At 39.8% G+C, this 21,257-nt stretch overlaps 1 protein-coding gene across 5 annotated transcripts in view; it reads left to right on the top strand.

Moving 5' to 3' along the window:
- ADGRB3 (adhesion G protein-coupled receptor B3) overlaps positions 1 to 19,199 on the top strand; it is a 643,872-nt gene extending 624,673 nt beyond the window's left edge. For 4 of the 5 annotated variants that reach the window (XM_046638989.1, XM_046638988.1, XM_046638985.1 and 1 more), the window contains 3 exons: positions 2,564 to 2,599; positions 12,518 to 12,622; positions 18,429 to 19,199. In XM_046638989.1, the coding sequence (XP_046494945.1) occupies positions 2,564 to 2,599; positions 12,518 to 12,622; positions 18,429 to 18,617 (330 nt within the window). In that variant the 3' untranslated portion in view covers positions 18,618 to 19,199. The remainder of the gene's footprint in view (positions 1 to 2,563; positions 2,600 to 12,517; positions 12,623 to 18,428) is intronic. The other variant, XM_046638987.1, reaches the window with a different exon arrangement.
- The last annotated feature ends 2,058 nt before the right edge of the window (positions 19,200 to 21,257 follow it).

Here is a 21,257-nt window from a genome sequence, read left to right as displayed (position 1 = left end):
CCCAGCTGATTTGCTTAAAATCCAGGTGAAGTAGGCAAGTTATTTTAACTCCTCTCCTCCTCAGTTTTCCTCATTCATAAAATGAGGGTAATAAATAATACTTTCCTGGCCATCCCACAGGACAATTAGTGTGTTCAAATGTGATAGCACTTTATAAACTATAAAAGGTTGGAACACTTGGTCAGTATTGTGGGGATATGAATAGTAGTACACCAAATTTTTTTCTCCCTTGGACTTTAAAAATGTACCACATCTTCCCCCACTCTCTGATTTTTACGTCTTCGATGCTTTATTTCCCAGCTCCCCTCCCCACCCACCCCGAACTCTCTTGAGGCTCCTTTGATTGAAATCGGCTTCATCTGGTCATTTCTCAGTTGGACCCTCCAAGGCTGCTAGTCCTGCTATACCTCTATGTTAGAATTTAATTTTAATACGGTTACATAGACGAGAGAGACATTTATTTGTAGGAGCATATCCATTTTCTTTTCCGTATTTCACATCAACATAGGTGGCATCTGCTCTCATAAGAAGAGTCTGTCTCTGGTGTTCTTCCAGGTTCCCATCTTTTGGTTTTGCTCCTAAAATCTGGAGCCTTAGTGGCATGTATCCATCATTATTTCAAGTTCTTAGGCAACAGAGCCTTGCACTCAGAAGCAAACAGGGCAACATATGGCTGTTATAACCTTTGGCAACAGAGAAGCCCTCAGTGCATACGACAGAAGGGCCTCCGACTCTGCCGGCTGACTGAACCTTTTTCATAAGATTTCACTATTTAATTTTCAAATGGAACACAAAGCTCATGACTAATGTTCTATAATAATTGCTTAAAACCAAGTGTTTCTATGCTTGAATTTTGCTCTATTAGGAAAGAATTTTGCTTAATGTATACTTACAAAAATGTCCTGCTGAGTCACAGTGCCAAGAAGGCGAAGCATCCAGGAGCAGAATGGAAACAGTAACACTTAGTCTAGCGTATTGCAAAGCGTGCTGCAGCACGCTGGAGGCCGGTTCTCATACAGCAAGGGTGGCAGGGAGATGGCAAAGGAGGGCCGGGTTAAGTGCCTGCCCACACACTCCTCCTTCCAGGATGTCACCAGGACTAACTGGGCTGGGCTCGGCTGGGCCCCACTAGGCTGTTGCTGGGGACGAGAGCAAAGCTGGATCAACATGCTGAGCTTCCTTCCGTTTTGCAAAGCAATCTTCCCAGCGCTTTCCTTGATTGCATGTGAAGACTGGATTCTCAATCTGGAGGAGCTACACCAAAATCAAACTATTTCAGAACATTTTAACTTTTTTTTAAAACAAAATCTTTCTTTCGGCATACCCCTTCCATCTACTGAAACCTGCTTTGGGGAGCTGGTTACACAGGGAGGTTCTGGTTTCACAGTAACAATTTTACCTCTAGCTGCAGAAATTTAGTCATATTTTCCAAAAAAAACTGCATTAGTGCTTTGCTGTGTCTCCTAATGTTCAACAGCTATAAGAATCTCGCGCCTATCTTGGATATGATTCCCTGTCAGGTTATTGAACTTAAGACTATAGGTATTGGGAGAGAAGAAGAGGAAGAAGAAGTTTGTCCAAAGGTTTACATATTTTTTCCCAGTGCCTGAATATTAGTGGCTTTTAATATTTATTAATTTTCCCTGTGTTTTATACCCACTTTTCAAAAAAAATCCCCAAATTAAAAAAAAAAACCCTATATTGAAAACTTACTTTGTTCTCTAAAAATTTGGAGGACTCAATACATTTATCAGATCCCTCCTTCTCACACCCAGTCATTCTAACAATCCAACCACCTCTTAGAGTAGATGCTAAGAGTACCTTGCCTCCACTCATATTATCACGGTAATTTTATTTTTGTCTTTGTTCCTGATTTTATCACTGCACATTTATCTGTAAGTAGATTCAGCAACTGTTTACCAGTCAGGGCCGTAGAGGAGAGCTGGGAGATATTTATATCCACATCTACCCTTTAGGGGTGTGCACTACTTGTTGTTTTACTAACTTGGAATAAATACTTCGGTTCCCAAGGACCAGCAATCAGAAGGACTTTCCTGTCATAGAAGAAATTTGTGGGTGAGACTTAGATAGGAATTTGGGGCTTAGACAGAGGGCCAGGTGGAATTGGGTAGAACTGAAGGCTGGAGGTTGGTTAGGGGGAGGTCTGGAGATGGCTAGGTGATTTTTCCTAAGCAGCTTTTGGTCCCTTGTGTCTATAAAGTAGTTTTGTATAGTAGATCTAAAGTCTTCTTCAAGACTGAATTTTTTTCTGTGAATTTTCATAGAAAAATTTTTCCTTACTGAAAAATTAGAATTAAGAGGTCGAGATGAGAAATATGCTGTATTTTTATGTTCTTAGATTTTAAAGGAAGTTCAAAGTAAAAATGGAATAATGTGCATGGAATGGTTGAAATCGCAAAACTCTTCACATTTTCTTATATGAAGGAAATATTTGTAACACAAAGAAGCAGGATTATTTTATTGAAAATAATGGCTTTCATTTTATTTGAATAACTAAGCATAACTTTATTGGTTTTTCTTCTTTTTAAAAAATACCTAACAGAGAAGAAAATCACGATATTCAGACCTTGACTTTGAGGTAAGTTTCCAAGAATTATTTTTGTAATTTTAATTATTTGAATTCAAGATTGAGATATAATTAAACATAATATTCTGTGCAGCTATGTAGAGGTTCCGCTATTTTTTAATTAAATGGGAAATCAAACATTTTAAATTAAAATCCATACTGTATAACTAGTTGTAGCAAAAACTTTTAGAGTTCTAATTGCTTTAAATATATGCTAAACTGAGATTTTCCAAACAGGTAAGGAATCCATTTTATAAATGTGAAGATAAATATGCAATTGATGGTGAGGGTTGAACTTTGTCAGTTCAGTTTGTTGGGAGATGGGAATGTCAGCTGCTTGATTTTCATATTTAAAACAATTACATTCGTTTTACTTCAGTGCCTGCCTGTGCAGACCCTGTGAAGATGCTTTGGCTGGTCTGTCTGGGACTTTCCTGCCTTGGGTCCTGATTCCTATTACTTAGGTTCTCTGTGGTACATTCCAGATTCTTTTTTCCAAAAGCAAGTGTTGCTTCAATGTGCTCCTGTGTTTGGTAAATGCCTTTTCACAGACATACAAGATGAAGATGTTCATTTTTCCAATTTACTTTGAATTTATATTGATGCTATGTTATCGATGCTAGAAATTACTGAAATCATACCATTTGAGCAGCTTATGCTAAGCACAAAATTAATGATGTTGGAGCATCAGATAAAATGCACTTATGCATCTTGATAATTGGATATGATTCATAGCCTGCTGACATAATTGGATATAATACATTATAAATTTCTCCTGCATATTTGTACTGTTGTGATGCTTACGTAGAACTCAATACTCTTAGCTGATATTCCTAAAATTACAGAAGATTCTCAGAACATGGAAAATCATAATTCAGTCATTTCATTTATGTAGATGAATGTTGCAGCTCGGTAATGTACATCAGGCATCAAAGGTGAGACTTAACTGTTTTTATTACTGCAATGGGGAACAAACTCCGGCTTTACCCTGAATAGAGTCTAAGGAAAACTGGTCTTTTTCAGTAATATTTCAGTAGTATTTGTACAAGATACAAAATAGTGATAAAGAATTTAGCCTCAATGATTAGGGGGCAAATTTTAACAGTGATGTGGCTCAATTGTAGCAACCTGGTATGGGATAAATATCTCATTACATCCTAAGTTTTGGGGGTAAAAGTATCAAGACTATAAATTCAAAGAGAAAAATATTTAACAATCTTCACTTTTAGATTCTTTGGTGCCTTTTAGGGGATAGATATTTTAGTGGGTTTTTTTTCTGTTAATTCTTCAGGTAGCCAAAAATAGAGGATCATACTGTATATATATTTTCGGTCCTGAGAGCGATAAGCTGTTATGTTAGTACAAAGGAGGTGGAAGTGGGAATTAACCCACCAGGCATCGGTGACAAAATATTGTAAAACCCAGATCTAAATTAAGCATCAGTGCAACCAACCAAAGTTATGTAATCCCAAGCACTGAAAAGAAGTCTTATCACACTGTGTCATTTGGAGCATTAGAAAACCTGTTCTTTCTAGTATGTTCTCTATGGCAACTGAGAGCAGATTCCTTAAGTTGATACTTCTTCCTATGCTTAGAATTCCAACATATAACATGGAATCATCAAAACATTTGCTGATAATGGGAAGAAGTTGCAACATAACAACCCCGGATATTTTCTTTAGCTCTTTAATTGCTAATTATTGTGTGATTGCTATAGGTGTCAACATTTAGGGGGAAAAGACTTTGAGATGTCATGTTTTCTTTACCAACTATTTGGTACTACTCCCTTAGTCTATGTGCAACTATGGTTACATGGGAGATATCTCATAAATTGTGTTCAGAAAAATGATTGCCAGATTTCAATGCTGAGGAATTTTAATACAATCTACTTGAACTTGGTGGATGGTCCTTGAGGAAGTGTCCAAGCTGTCCTCTCCCCCTTTAATTCAGGCTGGATAAATTATATTTGTTTATGTCAAGCTTCCCAATAACCCTGCACTCCACCCCACAAGCATTACCACACAATGGCCACATGAGCATTTTGCTACTGATGGACATGCTGCCTCCTGGTCTCCTGAAAGCATCTTGCCTTCAGGACTCACACGCTCCCCAGAGTCTATACATGATAACAATGTTCTTTCCGCTAGTGTATCCGTAAAACTCTGTGGCTAGTAAGTGTTACACCTGGGACAAGCCCTTTCCTGTGGCCGATCTCCAAGACAAGATTGCATTCCTGGTATACATAGAGCAAAGGGTTGACTGGTCATAAAGTGGCAGAACACAGATTCTTGCTTTCTGGAACATACATGGAACACACGGTGGGGATCATCCTGTGTTCCGTGACAGACCACTTATTGGATTTGTATTCCCAGCTCCAAGAAGGGACCTGGTATATGTTAGGCATTCAATAAATTTTCTTGCAGTGATTGATATATAGTATGCATTCAATAAATTTTCTTTGAATGAATGATGAAAACTGGATTTTAAAAAATTCAATTTTGCTTTAATAAAAAATTATCAAACACTATATCTGAGTTGGAGCAGAGACCAGTATAGAAAATGAACAACCGGAGGGAACACCTGAGAGATAGCCCCACTGAACTTCAAAGAAACCCATGTCATATGTAACTCAAGGCAGCAGAAATGGCAAGTAGAAATTGCATGAGGAGAAATAGGCGTGGAGGCTGGCTAAGGCGTGGCGTGCTCAAGAAACAGGAAGTCCAAATTCACTGTAACATGGGGTCTGTGGGAGACAAGAACGGACAGAGGAGGTAACTGAGAAACCAGAGAGCAAAGGGCTTGCACCCTAGGGAACAATTTTTACCTAATCTGCTACTAAAGCTGCTAAGGCTTTTTTTGTTGTATTTTGTTTTGTTTTCTTTGTGAGGAAGGACTTGCTCTGATCTGGGCTTTAGAAAGATGAAAATGGCAGTTATGGGAAGGAGAAATGGTAGCAGGGTGAACGAGGAAGCTGAAATACAAATTAAGAAGTGATCTGTCCAGGAAAGAAGAAATAATGGTCCACTTCCCAGAGGCGGTTGGAAAAGAAAGGGGTGCAGTCCGTCTGTGGAGTCAGGGTCTGTGGGATTCGATCCTGACAGAACATGGGGTGCAGGACGGACGAGGGAGCCGAAAAACGTGGCTGCAGGTCTGCACCTCAGGCTCTGCTGGTACCGTTAACAGATCCGGAGAAATCGAGGAGACACCCAGTTAGGGCGAGTTGCACTTTAACGCTTTGGGGATTAAGGTGCCTAATATGAAGCTAAATCAGAAATACTAGGCAAGTAGTTTTAACGGTCTGTCTTGGGTTGAGGACAAAGCTCAAGGAATTCTTAGGAATGCAATTACACGCATCCATTCTGAAGCTGTAATAAACATTATTATCCATTCCATATTAAATACTTCTCTGTCCCCGTATTTTTAATCTTCTCTTCCAAAAACGTGAGGACAAACTTTGTCACATTCTTCCATGGGAAACTTGTAGCCTTAGAAAGTTCCTTTGATGTTCATAACGAGCCCCACACTCGTTAAACCCAAGCTGTAAACCCAAGCTGCTCAAAGTGGGGAGAGGTGACAGTGGCCAGAGGGCACAGGAAGACACAGATCCGGGATGATCATGGCCTATCTTTCGGGGACTTGAATTTTTATTGCAAGATTTGGGGAAACATAGTCAAGTAAGATAAAATATGCTATATTAATTTTATATCACTGTGAACACAGCTAAGCTATGACACAGAAGATAAAACATATACTAATTTCTGAATAGAAAGCGTGCAATTTCTAAGAAATATCTTGCTCATGCTGGCCCTCCTGCTTTGTCCCGGACCGCCAGCAGTGAGTGTGCTCTGTTAGGCAACCAGCGCATTTGGGAGGAAACGTTTAAGTTCCCCAGTCCTACCCTATATCCATCTCTTCCAGATTACTCAGTTTAAACTATTGCAAAATTGTTTATTTGCAGCCAAGTAGACTCTGGAGTGGCAGTGACAAAATGAAAAATATATATACCTCATTCAGTTTTTTCGACACTCTGTATGGCTTCTTTTAAGCTCTGGGTACATGTTTATTCAAATAGAAACATAAATAGCCACTGTAATGTCAGACAGCTCAAGTGGCTACAGGTTCTGTGTTATGGACACATTGGGATCCGCCTTTAAGAGTCAAGTCATCTTTGCAGTGGGCACGGCTTTAACATTCACTTCAGACTCGCACCCAACAGCCCACGCGTTACATGCGGAGCAGTAAAGAAGAAGAACCATAGGTTGATACTAATAAATGTGGACAGCGGCGGGAGAGGTGTATAAATTCCTGAGGCTGGGAGAGGCAGTTCAGGCAGAGTGATTTCTAATTCCTGTCAGCACAGAATTTCCAGGCCCCACAATCTAAAGTTTATAGTCGGGAGATTCTCCAACTTTTTCTAACAATTTCTCAGTTACTAAAAGTCCGTGTAAGGTAATGCCTATCTCACGGGGAAGTCAGACTCAAATCCCAGCTCTGTGACCCACACTTCTGAATTTAGAAGAGAAAACCTCCAGTTGGTTTCAAATCTACCTACAGGTCCTTTGTAAGCCACCTGTCTGGAAACTAAGGGAGCACAACAGGGTCAGAAGGGGAGGTAGGGTTCCTGTCTGAGGCCGACAAAATGAGTCTTCCTTCCAACAGGGAGACCTCTTGATGAGGAGCAAAGTCAAGATTTAGGGTGGCCTTCCATGCTGCAGGCACTTTTCCTGGCTCATGGCCCTGTGCCATTTCATTCATTTAATTTATTCTGTACACATTTATGGAGCACCTGCTGAATGCCAAACATTGTGCTGGATGTCAGGCATCCAAGAAGTGGCCCACAAGATGTTCAGAGACAAGATACCAGCCTTCCACAAGATAAGTCCAGTACTGTGGGATGGTTGCAGGGTGATCAATACCCAGAGTTTAGTGGGTTCACACAGAAGGCACCTAGCCCACTCTACATTGTTTCTTCTCCTTTTCCATCTGGATAGGGCATAATCACAAACTTGCATCTTCTGAAGGAGGCTGCTCCCACACCTGTGGGATGAGTGTAAGACAGCATGCGAAGAGAAGTGACTTTGGATTCCAAATGAATTCCTGCTCCCTCACCTCCTCTGAGCTTGGGAGCTTTCCTTAGCCTCTTGAGCCTCAGCATCCTAATCAGGAAAGTGAGAGAGTGACTCCTACCTCCCAGGGCTGTTGTGAGGATTAAGAAAGATAATAATGGCCAACATTCCTTAAGTGGCTCTTATCTCTGTGCTCCACCGATAAGTGATTTATATCCCTTTTTAAATCTTCAAAACAGCCCTGCTTTTGCAAGGTTATTCTGACTACTGAAATGAGTGAAAAGGATTTTGTGCCCCAGACCACACAACTGGAAAGTGATGGAACTGAGATAGAAACCCAGGTTTGTCCAGACTCAGAGCTGTTAGCTTTGCCGTGTCCCAGGATTTCATCCAGGGGACTGCCTGGGATGTGGTAGGTGCTGAAGACATATAGGTTGTTTATATTGTAGGGGATGAAGACAATTCCTCTACCCTCTGGGTCCTTCTGGCTGGCCTACGAATTAAATTCCATGAGGCAGAATAGAGAGAGAATTAAACAAAGCTTTATAACATGTGTACATGGGAGACACTCAGGAAAACTGAGCAATTCTCCAAAATGGCAGAGGCTGTTACCTTAATACTATCTTCAGCTAAAGACAAAGGAGGATGTTGTGGGTAGTGTTTGGGGACTTCAAATGGGGAGGAAGGCAATTCCCATGGAAATGGAAAAGCAAGTGTCTGGTAAACAGAACTTTGATAAGAATGGGCTTAGCATGGACACTCCCAGTCTCCTGATACCCAGAGTTATCTATGATGATGGCCTGTCCTGGGCACAGGCCTTCTATCTTAAATTCTTTTAGGTAATTAGGGGGAAAGCCAAAGTTACTTTCATAGTCTTTTGTTCTTAAAAATAATCAAGGCAAAGAGACACATTTTGGGGTGGCCAATTCTGATCCCCCACAATATCCTAATTTTTCTCAGATATCTGAAATTTCATAAAAGTGCTTTACAACTTATCGCTTTTTCTCTAATAGCAACAATCAAAAGGCCACAAAGACTGCCTCCCTTGAGTTACAGAGACATAAAATGAAAGATAAGTGTTTTGTGAAATAAGCTATTCAGAAGACAATGTTTCTGCGCAATTAGGTTGCCGGTCCTCTTGGGATGGGGGTTCATACACAGCTTCAAAAACCGTTGCGTGATAATAATCTGAGGGGAAGGGAGCATTACCAAGCATTTATCCTTATTGCAAAAGATGCCTATAATATTTGACAGGCACTGTAACTAGAGGAACCTGAAGTTTATATATATTGCCAATCAGACTATATTGTTATAAAATTTTTACAAGGTTTTATAAAACTAAATTCTAAATTGAGTTTTTCACAGAAGCTAATTTCTTTAGGACACACTGTTTAAGTCATAAAAGAAAGAAAAAGTAAACAGATAAACCTTAATGTCAGTAAAAATCCAAAAATAGCCATCAAAATGGACCAATAATATTTATAAGCATGAAAATTTCCAATTTGATGGTTAAGACCATTAAAGGCATGAGAGCTGCAAATAAATAATTATTCAGACAAGTAATTAAATAAGAGGAAACCCTTATTACTTGTAAAAACTAAAACCACAGGTAAGTTTTTATACCAGAATTGCTGGGTTAGAAACTCTCCAGTATTCGCTGTGATGCTGGCTTTCTTGTCAGCGGAAGCTTCCTCACTAAAAAATGAAAGATGCATTGAGTCTGTGAACAAGAAGGAATCATGCTTCGAAAATAAAACTGAGCCCATGACAGATACCTGAGCTGTTGACTGGCAGCTCTAAAGTGGTACTTCTGTCAGAACCAGCAGGCCATCATTGCTATGGTGATTTTTGGTTGTGTCAAGGTGGCAGTTTCAAATTAGAATGATTATCTGGCATGAGGATGTATTTGCAATTTATGTTTCTAGGTAGGAAGGGCCCCAGATTTCAGCATCCAAATTTTTCAGTTTTTTCCATATTTATTTCAGTGTCCTTGAGCTTTATTATTCAGAGTAGCTTTCATTAGCCTATTAGAACGTTGCAAAATGCTTTTTGGTTAGGTAACACTGGTGTCCACCATATCTGAGTACGTCCTAGCAATCAACCTCCTCAAATTAAAATCCACTCAGTTCTGAGTCAGGTGCTGTCCATTCAATATGATTATACAAACTCCGATTGGTTAATGTATCCTTCTTTCCGTGGGATATATTTGACACTTTGTTTGCTCTATTAAACATGCTTTGTTCAATAGAGATATTTGGTTGCAAGAGACAAAGAGTGATTTTGACTAACAAGAAAAAGAGAACTTTGTTAGAAGGATATAGAATAATTAACCTCTTGGCCAGGGCATGGTAGGGACCTTGACTGACATTTCCAACAATATGGGAGGGTATAGCTCCCAATGCAAAGTCAGGATCCTCTCAGGAGATGAAAGATAAATGAAGACTGCACATAAAAAGTCATCACAGCCCGCCTTAAAACTAGGGAGCTGTGCCAATAGCATCAGCTATCTCAGAAGACAGTGAGTTCCTTGTCTGTGGAAAGGAATGATCTCATTGAGCAAAGGGGATTTGGGCATAAGACTGAAAATGGCACTAGAAATTCTCTAAATTTTAGAAAATGGAGGAAAGAGCAAATGATAGAGGAATTTTCAACTTAAAAATGAATATTTAAAAATTTAGGAATCTACCTCACTTGGATTTATCTTAGCAAATTCCTCTATAACTTGCCCTCATAACAGCACCATTTGTTTTCCTTATCACAGTTCTAATTGAACATATATTTGCATTATTGTGTGAATACTGCCTGGGTCCTCCCTTCAACCTCCAGTTTAAGAGGGCAGCCACTCTATGGGCTTTTGCACACCATCATTACTCCAGCATCTAGCACAACATGTGGTGCTCATGAATATGTATTAACTAAGGAATGAAATATCTTTAGAGAAATGTCAGTAGTGTGACATCACTCCTACCCACTCTACTAGAAAGTAACTATAGAGTAAGATGCATTATCATGAAAAACACTATTTGTAAGTTAGAGCCAGAGTCAATATTCTGATGACTACAGTTTTTTAAAAAGGTACTCCTTGTAACACAAATCTATATATTAATCAATGTTTTGGGACCTGATACTGCATGGGACTATTTTCCTCCCCAAGTATAGAACATACTGCATTATGTTTGCCAGCTACGTGGTCCCCAAAATCCCACCATTGAGTTGCTTATGCAAATCTTCCCTTCCATAAATCTCCATCAGCCATCACTAGTCAAATTATGTTTGCCTGGTGTTTCTCTGTAAATCCTGCAAGTCTGTTTCCTGTACTCTTCCCAAAACTGATGGGAGCTTAATTGCTCTGTAATTGCTTGCTATGTTTCATATCCCCGTCATGAATAATGCTGCCATGTTCTCATCCTCAACCACTTGGTTCGTCAACAGCCAACTCCTAGAGCTAAGAGGAGCAAAGACGAAAATAATCTGCTTGTAGCAGGATTTAAAATGGCAGGATTCTCTCAAAGTAGGCTAATGAAAATAGAAGAAATTAGCTAAACAAAGGATTGTCTAAACACAGACTCATTAAATACAGGCAATGAAAGTTAGCATAAGAGAGAAAAAGGTTTTTAAAAATATGTTAAAGATTCAATTTGCATTTCTCTTTTGCCTTTTTTTCCTCAAGGAGATAGAGTTCTCCACAAGCGTCTTTTTAGAAGAAAATTAAGCATGATAGATCTTCCCCTAAAGATATATTTCTTTTTCAAAACAAATCCTTACTTTTGAAAATATATGGGAATTAAAACAATAGACCAAATGTTCAAGTCATAGCTTAGGCATGAATATAACAAACCTATGGAGTCCACATGAGTGATGGTGAGTTAGGAAGCACATGCTTAAAAATCCTATAACATCTTACACAAACATGAAGGCACAATCTTGGACAATCACTGAAATATTGATTTGTAACTTTTAAAAATCAAAATTGAGGAAGGCATTTTCTCCTTTAAAATAACACTCGAAAATACAGGGGATTTATTATCTAACTCTTCTTTGTTAGTGCTCTTTTAAATGCTCTGCAATAGAAAAAGATTCAACCCACGGGACTTCCCCATTGTCATTTTTATTTATGACTCCATTGAGCTACAATGAAGTTGGGAGAAAGGGCGTAACCAGGGATGAAGAGTACTAACATATTTGTATCTGTGATTTTAGAAGCTCATCAACCACACAATTTATGCTCTGAATCCTAACTGTTAAGATTCTGTACCGTCTCATAAACAAATATGAAACTTATGGGTCAGATTTTCCTTCTGGAAGTTTAATCATTATTCACATGGAAAGTAAGATTTCAGATCTCACATATATTTCTGATACTTTAGTGCCTTGAGTCAGCTTTAATGGCAGGGCTTGGGAATTTGCTTCCCCTTTAGTACAGCCAGCTAGGATTTTAGTGTTTATAGAAATAAAACATAAAAAAGTAATATTTCCCATGACAAGCATGAGAGACTCTGGTGCTTTACAAGCCCAAATTTTTAAACTTTTTTTTTTATATTGTAACAATTTTTGTAAAACAGCTTTAACTTTGAATGATGAAAATCTAACCCAGGAATGACTGTTACATTTTTAATGCACCCACAAGAGAAAACTATTTTTTGGTAATTTTGTAAGTGGAAGAAAAAGCCAATTCTTCATGTTCAAGAAGTGCTGACCATGAGACAAGGATTTGGTGCAACTCATGTGCATCTGTGGCATCCTTTGGGACCTCCTGGTTCCTGCCAAACTTGATTTCCCTTATTAGTAATGCAAAAATATTAAATCTCTTTTTTTAATGCATAAATCACATTAGAAATGAGAGCCATCCTGTTCTCTTTTGCAGAAGGTCATGCATACGAGGAAGAGGCATATGGAACTGTTTCAGGAGCTCAATCAGAAATTTCAGACGTTGGACAGATTTCGGGATATACCAAATACAAGCAGCATGGTGAGTATACCGGGCTTGCTTGGTGGCTGACCTGCGCTGACCCCATGTCATGTCAGCCATCATCCTGCCCTCAGATGCTCCTCATTGTCTCCGGAACACAAGACCTGCATACATGGAAAAAAATAATAACCCCTCAAAATGTACTTTGGAATGTACTAAGAGGCAAATTAGGAATGACAGAATCTTTAGGCATTTTTATTCATATGTCAAATATTCTCATTTACAAGCTTTAATTGGAATTAGTTATATATCAAAAATGTGTTGGCTTCACCTGGGCCTTTTCTCATCAGCTAAAAGTTAATTCAAATATCCAAATAGTTAACTAAATGTTTCCATTTTCATTTGAATGCCTGGTGTTTTAAGGTCATAGTACAAACAAAGAGGGAGAGAGCGGGAGAGTTGGTTTTGTTACCTGAAACCAGAATGGTAGGTTTTGTCTCTAGGAGATTCACTTGTGGGCTTTTTTGGTTTTTTTTAATGAGGAAAATTGGCCCTGAGCTAACATCTGTTGCCAATCTTCCTCTATTTTATGTCTTGATAAGTGGTGTGTGTAGGTCCATGCCAGGGATCCGAACCTGTGAACCCTGGGCCACCAAATCGGAGCATGCAAACTTAACCACTACATGACCCGGCTGGCCTCGAAATTCACTTGTTTTGTGACAAGTGTTTTGGGAAACACATCAACAATCAACATTGGGGGCTTTGACTGTTGATTGTGACCACTCTCTTCTCATGCATTCACGCTACCGCAATCCTAGCATAGGACTTCATCAAATAAAATGATAGTCTGCAGTTGCTCTGCATGGCACAGTCATAGCTCCAGAGAAGACTACATAATTATTTGTGAGGGCACAGGACCAGGAGTCCAGAAATCAGTATACTAGAAAGCTCAACCAAGAACCATCTAATCTTGAGCAAGTTATCCAGCTCAGGTTTCTAAACCTCAATTTTCTCCTTCTAAATTGAGCACAGGACACAGTGATTAACTTACGCTTCCTTCGATCCTCACAACACTTTCCAAGGAAGGTAGAGCACTTGAGGGGTTAAGAAGCTGAGGCTCACCTATAAGAAGCTGAGCACTGCCATCTGACACCACGCTTCTTCACTCCAAATAGAGTGTGTGTTCTTTGCCTCACACAGTTGTAGCCCTTGGATGGCCCCCTCCTCACAATATAAGGGGTCCTAATCTGTATGTTGCTCTAAGGTACACGCTGTTTGATCACCTTCAGGCTCCAGGGATCCTTCCATACGTGTGTGATGAGTCTTAGTCCTGGCTTCTGGTTAGTAACATTAGCCTATCAGGAGCAAGAATTTACGCCTGTCAGTGTTTGTCTTCTGTCCCTCTCAGCATCAGTGCAGTGCTGGTCGTGGTGAGTCATCAGTGAGTGGCTGCTCTTGGTTTATGCCTGTCTCTGAGAGTTCAGTCTGTGTTTGTTAAGTGAAGGTTATAAGGAGTACTGTACACTTTAACTCCTAATTGGTCTGTGAATAGTTCACACGTGTGTCAGTCTATTTTCCCCCTTAAGGCAGGAATCGCGCATTACTTATTCCCAACACAATACTATGCATGTAGAAGACACTTACCCAAAGTGAGTGGTTCTTTCTCATCTACTCCTCCAAATGTTAAGCTGTCAGTTTTTAGTTAGCAGGCAAATAAGAATTGTGCCATTGAGGTTAGACTTAAACACATTAGCTACTCATTTTGGAATATTGAAAGCTAATGTTGAAATAGATTGAAGAAACTTCATTTGTTTATAAAAAAACAAAACATAGGGTTATGTTTACAGATCTGAAAGACTTATATAACAGATACAGCTGGCTGCCTGCTATGTTATAGTAATTTCCCCTTGTCGTATGGTCTGGGTAGTAAATCATTAATGGCACAAATATCTGTGTCTCAGTTTCCTGACAACCAAAATAGTCCAGTAATTACACCACATCTCTGCAGCAGCGTGCTTTTTCTAGAGAAGATTTATAAATATTTGTCATTTGGGAGGTTAGTACTGGGGAGGATAGGGTTGTCATTGCTGCTTGACTATTGCGCTAAATATCTCAGAACAGAAAAAAAAAAAAGGAGTTCCTTATTTAGTTTTGATTAATAATGTACATGTGAGTGAGTTCATTATCCTTAATTGTCATATAATTCGTAGTGGCACATGGCTAATGAAAAATTGCATAATTGGGTAGAGAAAGACATTTTCAAAACAAAAATCTCTATAATGTCTTTTTTTTTTCCTGGCTACGAACTCGCAACACCTGCCTAGCACTGCAAATGATGGTAATTATGTAGAATTTGGGGGAATCAAAAGGAAACCAAAGCCCATTTAATCCATTTCCCTGCTTCCAGGCAGGACAGCATTTAAACCACACCTCAAGGAAAAGGCGTTGTTAAAAGAACTCTTTGACTCTAAATGTTTCTCACCCCCTATTCTCCATCAAGATCCCTGCCCCCCATGGAGCTTCTGCAAATTCTTGCTCTTTTAGACTCTAGAATAAACGTACTCTCTCTCACTCTGTCCCCCATATTGGTAGGTTGGAAGAAGGAAGGAAAGAAAGACATGAGGAAGGGACTTACCCCAGGGTGACAGCAGGCCTGCCCCAGGACCCGGCCCATGAGCTGTGGGGAACACTTGGGCAGCCCTGCCATGTTTGTGGTGGCTCTGAATTCCCTATTCCGCTAGCATTCTATTTCTATTCATACAGCCTAAGACCAAATTAGCAATTTTGGAAGCTTCATACATGTTGGCTTAAATTAAGTTTATAATTTATTAGGCCTTTCTCACACATGCTTCCGTTTAACTACGTCTCCACCATTCTGCACTTGAGCTCAAAAAATACACAAAAACCAGCTGCATCAATTCAGGAACTTATACTAACTTGGGTTGAACTTTGCATCGTAAGGTTCAGGCCTCCACTGAGGCCTGTCCTGGCCCCTGAGCTCTCCTGTCACATCAGTGATCCCTCGGGCTGCTCCAGTTTATCATTCACTTGGACCGCTGAGCATGTTACACCTCCTCTCCATGTGAGAGTCTGCCGACCCCTTCTGGTTGCACCCAATCGTGTAGGAAGATGGTAGCTTGAGGGCACCGGCCCTCCTCACGCCCTGCAGGTCCTGTCCTCACTCTGATTGCCCAGGCCAGAAGTTCCTCACCACTAAAGAGGCGGGAGGCTCTGACCTAAAAGGTGTCTACACACTTGTGAACGATGATGAGAGCCCCAGCTCAGCTGGGAGTACCATGGGATACCCGAGGAGATGAACGACAAAGCCAACCTTATTAATTATTGCTAGCCATGAATAGAACTTCTCAGAAACGCAATCAGTCATGTCCTGGCAATAATACTCTTTGAAATTAGAATCTTGACATTCTGACAAAGTTTCAAATTGGTCCTTTTAGTTCATGTATCCTCAGTGCATGATCTTTAAAATATAAAACGAAAATCACACTTGTTCCAAACATAATGGAACCCCTATTTTGAAAGCAAGTGAACCAATGTTTTACATATTTGAATCCTTTTAGGCTTGAACTAACTGAACTTTGTCAAGCTAAGGATTCTAGAGAGCTCCTGTAGACAGCCCTTGTCTAAGAAGGATCAGTCCCTCCACGGCTTGATTCAGCGGGATTCACACGGGTGCCCCTTTCAGTTGATGGCTGACGACTCGGGTCCTTGGAGTGCCCCCAGACAGGCCACCGTTTCCCGTTGCCTACAAAACAAATTCCAAATTGAGGAGCCTGGCATATGAAGACCCTTGTGATCTGGCCTTAAAAGTTCACCTTCTGCCTGATTTTTCTGCTATTCTTTTTCACACCGACTAAAATGAATTGGTCATGTTCTCCTAGTTGTCCCATGGCCATGCTCTCTGGATTTTCACTTCTTAGTGTGCCTGCCTGTTTAGCCACCTGACCTCCAACCACACACATCTGCATGACCAAGCCCATCTGTCTTTGCCACCCCCGATGTCACTTTTCACAGGAGAGTTTTTGTGCTTCCACAAAAGGAAGCCATATCTCCACCCTCCCCTGACCTCCCACAGCACTGTCCTGGAGCATAGATGCAGATATATATCTTACACCTTCATTTAACTGTAAACACCTTCCTAATAAGGATGATTACTGTCTACTGCACAGTTATTAAATGCCAGGCATTGTGCTCCACCCCTCTGCTTTTATTTCTGCGACCCTACAAAGTAGGTAACAATCCCATATTTTGTCAACCCCTTTGTCCCACAATACAAAGCATATCTCTGTTCTGCAAATATTAAAGTTGAGGTTCAGGGAAATTGAGTAAATTGCTCAAGGCCATGTCCATACGAAATGGAGCGACTGGAGTTTGGACCTGTGTGTGTCAATCCTCTGCTCCCTGGGGGACCGGGCTGCTTTTCCATATTTGATTTATCACCTTATTGTCCCTAGTGCCTAATATGATGCCCAACACAGAGTAGCTGATGAATAAGTTTTGTTTGAAGGGAGGCGAGGAAGGAGAGTTACGAGTTCATGAGACTTTAGGATATTAGACTAAATCAGAATTAATCCCCTGCATGTATCCTAAAGTTTAACGTTTTATTAAATCTTTACTATTAGCTTTTTTTCTTGTATGTCCTCATGATTAAGTCTAAGTGCTAAAAATATCTAATGTATTGAAGATTTTAATAATTTAATTTCTAGTTATGATAAACATTTCTATAAGCTGTCTCTTTTGCTTATCCATACTTGAGAATGGCTTAATATACTGAGTGGAACCCAGATAATAACTCAAGTGCCTATTTTATGTTCCCCCTGCTAATTGATTATAATCGACTGAAGGCTGCAATTTGGGGGGTGGGTAGTAAGGGACACCATCAACAACTAATAGTTGTTTTAGTTTTTTCTAAGGAGCTTTCAGTCATGACTTTCTTCTTTTTCTTTGATGTTACTCAGCTTAGTCTATCCCGTTCAAATTCTCTCATTTCACAGAAATCTTTAGACAACACATTTAAAATGAAACAAATTCGCTGCTAAATCTTAGCAACACATCAGACTATAGGAACTCCAAATGATGTCTACACATTTATGGAGCACGTATAACATGGAAGGTCTGAGTGGAGTCATAATGAGGCCGATCTTAAACCTTAGGTAACATTAGAGGGTGTGTAATAACCTCAAACATGAGGAATGGTGGCTTGCAGACATTTTCTTAAACCGCCTATATTTTTTAAAAAGCTGTGCTCTTTGAAGGGAAGAATGCTTTTTGCTAAATTAGTGTGCCACCCAAATATACAGAAAAAAATAGATTACACAAGGGAACATAGCAGCATTTTAATATTCTAAAAAAGATAATATCTTGAAGAAAAACTGAGCAAAGATAGTGATCTAAAATTCTGTTTTATGAAATATGGTCAGTTTGGGTAACTGTTTTTATTATTACATAACATTCCTCATTACATAGCCCCAAATTTTGTTTATCTCAAGATTCTGCCAAAATACTTTAATTTTCTACATTTAATCTTAGCGGTAATTTAACACAGAGTGATACTGACATTTCACAAGACGCTCAAAACAAAACATCATCTTCTTTGCCTCCCATAATAGTACTCACTTCCTTTGATTGCCGGAAAATTTTAGGACAGCTTAAAGAAGGTGTTCATCAGTTTGTTCCATGAAGGAAAACTGAAATCAAAACCGTTTCCTGCAGCTGGCCACGATTTCAGATCCTCCCTGAATCGTGTAAACTGGGTTAGGGTTACAAAGGTGCCCTCTCCCTGGAAACTTCAACAAGCAGCAATCCTAGTCCTCAAATAAATGGCTCTCCTCCTCTCTCTTCTCAACAGGAAAACCCAGCACCAAACAAGAATCCATGGGACACTTTCAAAAATCCCAGTGAATACCAACATTACACCACAATCAATGTCTTAGACACAGAGGCAAAGGACGCTTTGGAACTGCGGCCAGCGGAGTGGGAGAAGTGTCTGAGTCTGCCTCTGGATGTGCAAGAGGGCGACTTTCAAACAGAAGTTTAACAAAATCAAAAGGGCCTGAGGTGGAGACAAAGCTTTTGCACTGACGCTTAAGACTTGGGAAGCCTGACGTTTCTATCTGGACAGTGTGACTCTCCTGTGTCAGGACCTTCATGTGCCAAATGTCAGTGGTGTTTGCATTCGGTGACTTCTCACTAGTCGGGCTAGTGGAGAGGGACCAGGTGTACAGTTCTGACCACCCTGTGTTGTAAGTACCTGTGGAATGGATTTGTAAGGTAATCTTTATAGATAAACCTCAAGCAACGATTCATGTTGTAACCGCTTCATATGGTTTAGTTTTCAAAAAACTTCACCATGAAGCACAATGTATATATTTATGCAGTTTTTAAAGTTTATAACAGTCTGTTTGGCCATTACTACACTTTTTACTTTATAATATAAAAGCAAAGTTTTTGTCATTAAATGAATGTTTGTTGAGCTACATTCTTCATTGCTTTAAATGCAATAAAGTAATAATCTCACTTTTATATGAATAATATATTTCACATCTTTATTATTGCAGTTTTCTCTAGAAAGCTCTGAGTAGCTTTCTCTGCTGCAGCTGTGTATAAAATATTTAAAATGTTGTATGGTGTAAATAAACTTTTGTCTACATATCAGGTTTTTAGTGCATTTTGTTTTGGATTTGTTGAATGGAAATTTACATATTTATAAAGTTGTTTTCAATACAGATACTGAAAATATATTCACGGTTTTCATAGCATGCCGTTAATACTCCGCTGAGGCTAATGGTTTCTCAAATGTAATAGGTTTGTACAGTGCTTCTGTATTTTCTACTCAGACACATTTGGAACAATGCACCGTGTAAACAGGGCTTGTCAGAATCTGCTGCCATCATACTCTTACATAAATATTATGTCTTTTCTATCTTGCTCCAAAAAGACAACCAGCAGAAAACAGTAACTTAACAAACAAAAATACAGGGAAAATGTTTATTCTCAGTAATGAAGTTCACTGTATGTTTCATGAAAGAAACTACTTGTATTACAGTTCTTTGTAGCACATGAAAAAACGAAGTTATTCAGGAGTTTAGAAAATCTGTACGTTCTCCATCGGAAGGGAAGGGCGTGGATGTGTTGGGTGGATGCTTTATCCCTGGTTTGCAAAGTGGGAAGCCCGAGGCGAGCTGACTGCAAAGCCATCCCTGGCGTCCCCTCTGGTGTCTTCTGTGGAGGCTTCTGCCAGGAGCCACACTAAAGGAAACGGGGGGCAGGGATCCCAGAAATTCCCTCCTCCTTTCTCTAGGTTGAGACTGTGGCTTCTAGTCTGAGGGAGGCCAAGGGAGGGGAGAGGGCACGGGGCTTCAACATTCCAGAATGTTTATTTAGATTACTTGCTTGTTAAACCTAAGCTGCGTGGTCTTCTGTGGTCCGCCAGAAACTCAGGTGAGCTGGCTGCCACTGCCCGTGACCTTGGGGCCCCTGCAGCCCTGAGGGGACACACAGGTGCTTCAACAATGACACCCGAGGGTGCCACCTCCGGGCTGGAGCGCACACCACTTGGTGCCGCTCGGCCCAGGCAAACACCTATCAGGCACCCACCTGCTTTCCATGCAAGGATGCTACAGGTCAGAGTTTAAAAATAAAAGCGACATCATCATGCAAAGACGTTTAACATAAGGGCTGATTTTCCATAAAATAAACCTCATGCTAACTATAATGTAATTGTAATATTAAATGACTATTAAATTTATAAGATGACTTTCTGGTGATAGAAATAATATTTAGTAAACTTCTCTTTCTCTCATTTTTCTCTCTCTATACACACACACTCATATATATATGTGTGTGTATACACGTACAGACACATATATAAATCTGTAATGCTCAGCTCCCTCTTAGTAACCTGTACAGTAAATGAGAACCACACATGCAGGTCTTCATTCCAAATGGTAAAATCTTGATGAAAAAAACCATAATAAGCATGTGTTTGAAAACATAAATTCTATGTTTCAAAAACACATTCAATACATTAGATTAATATTTCCTGTAAAACTGTAATATTCACTGCCATAAAACACAATCTTACATTTTTTTCACTTCTATTTTTCTCTAGTTCTAGTAACTCAGGATTAGATTAATATAATGAAAGCTACCCGGAAGTTGCATACTTAAAAGTGAGGGTGAATTTTTTGGTTACTCTGGGAAGAATGCCAAGGTGTGGTAGTGCTTTTTGTTTGTTTTTTAATCTATAAGAAAAACATTGCAGGTCAATAAGTATCAAGGAATCGCGATTTTAAGGAAGCTCTCTTCTGGTCCCTCCTTTTAAGCTCCCACTGCACTTACACACACCACACACACACACACACACACACACACACACACACACACACACACACGTCTGCCGGTGCTGACTTGTGCTTTCCCATTAGTCCTGGGTGTTCCCTCTGAGCCCACTGGGCTCACGACCTGCCAGCATCTTTGTGCCTTTGGCCTGGAAATGCTTCTCTTTCCTCCACATCCAAATTTTACGTCTGTTTCAAGGTACACCTCATATTTCATCTTCACCAAGTTTTCATGATTTTCCAAGCTAGAAATAATTTCTCCCGTGAACTCTTATGGCACTGCTTCTGCACCTCTCTTAAGACTTTTAAAATCTCCTCTCTTGTTGTTTATACACATT

This window comes from Equus quagga, chromosome 15, assembly GCF_021613505.1.
Source record: "Equus quagga isolate Etosha38 chromosome 15, UCLA_HA_Equagga_1.0, whole genome shotgun sequence".
NCBI lineage: Eukaryota > Metazoa > Chordata > Mammalia > Perissodactyla > Equidae > Equus > Equus quagga.
This window is presented reverse-complemented; position numbering and strand designations above follow the sequence as displayed.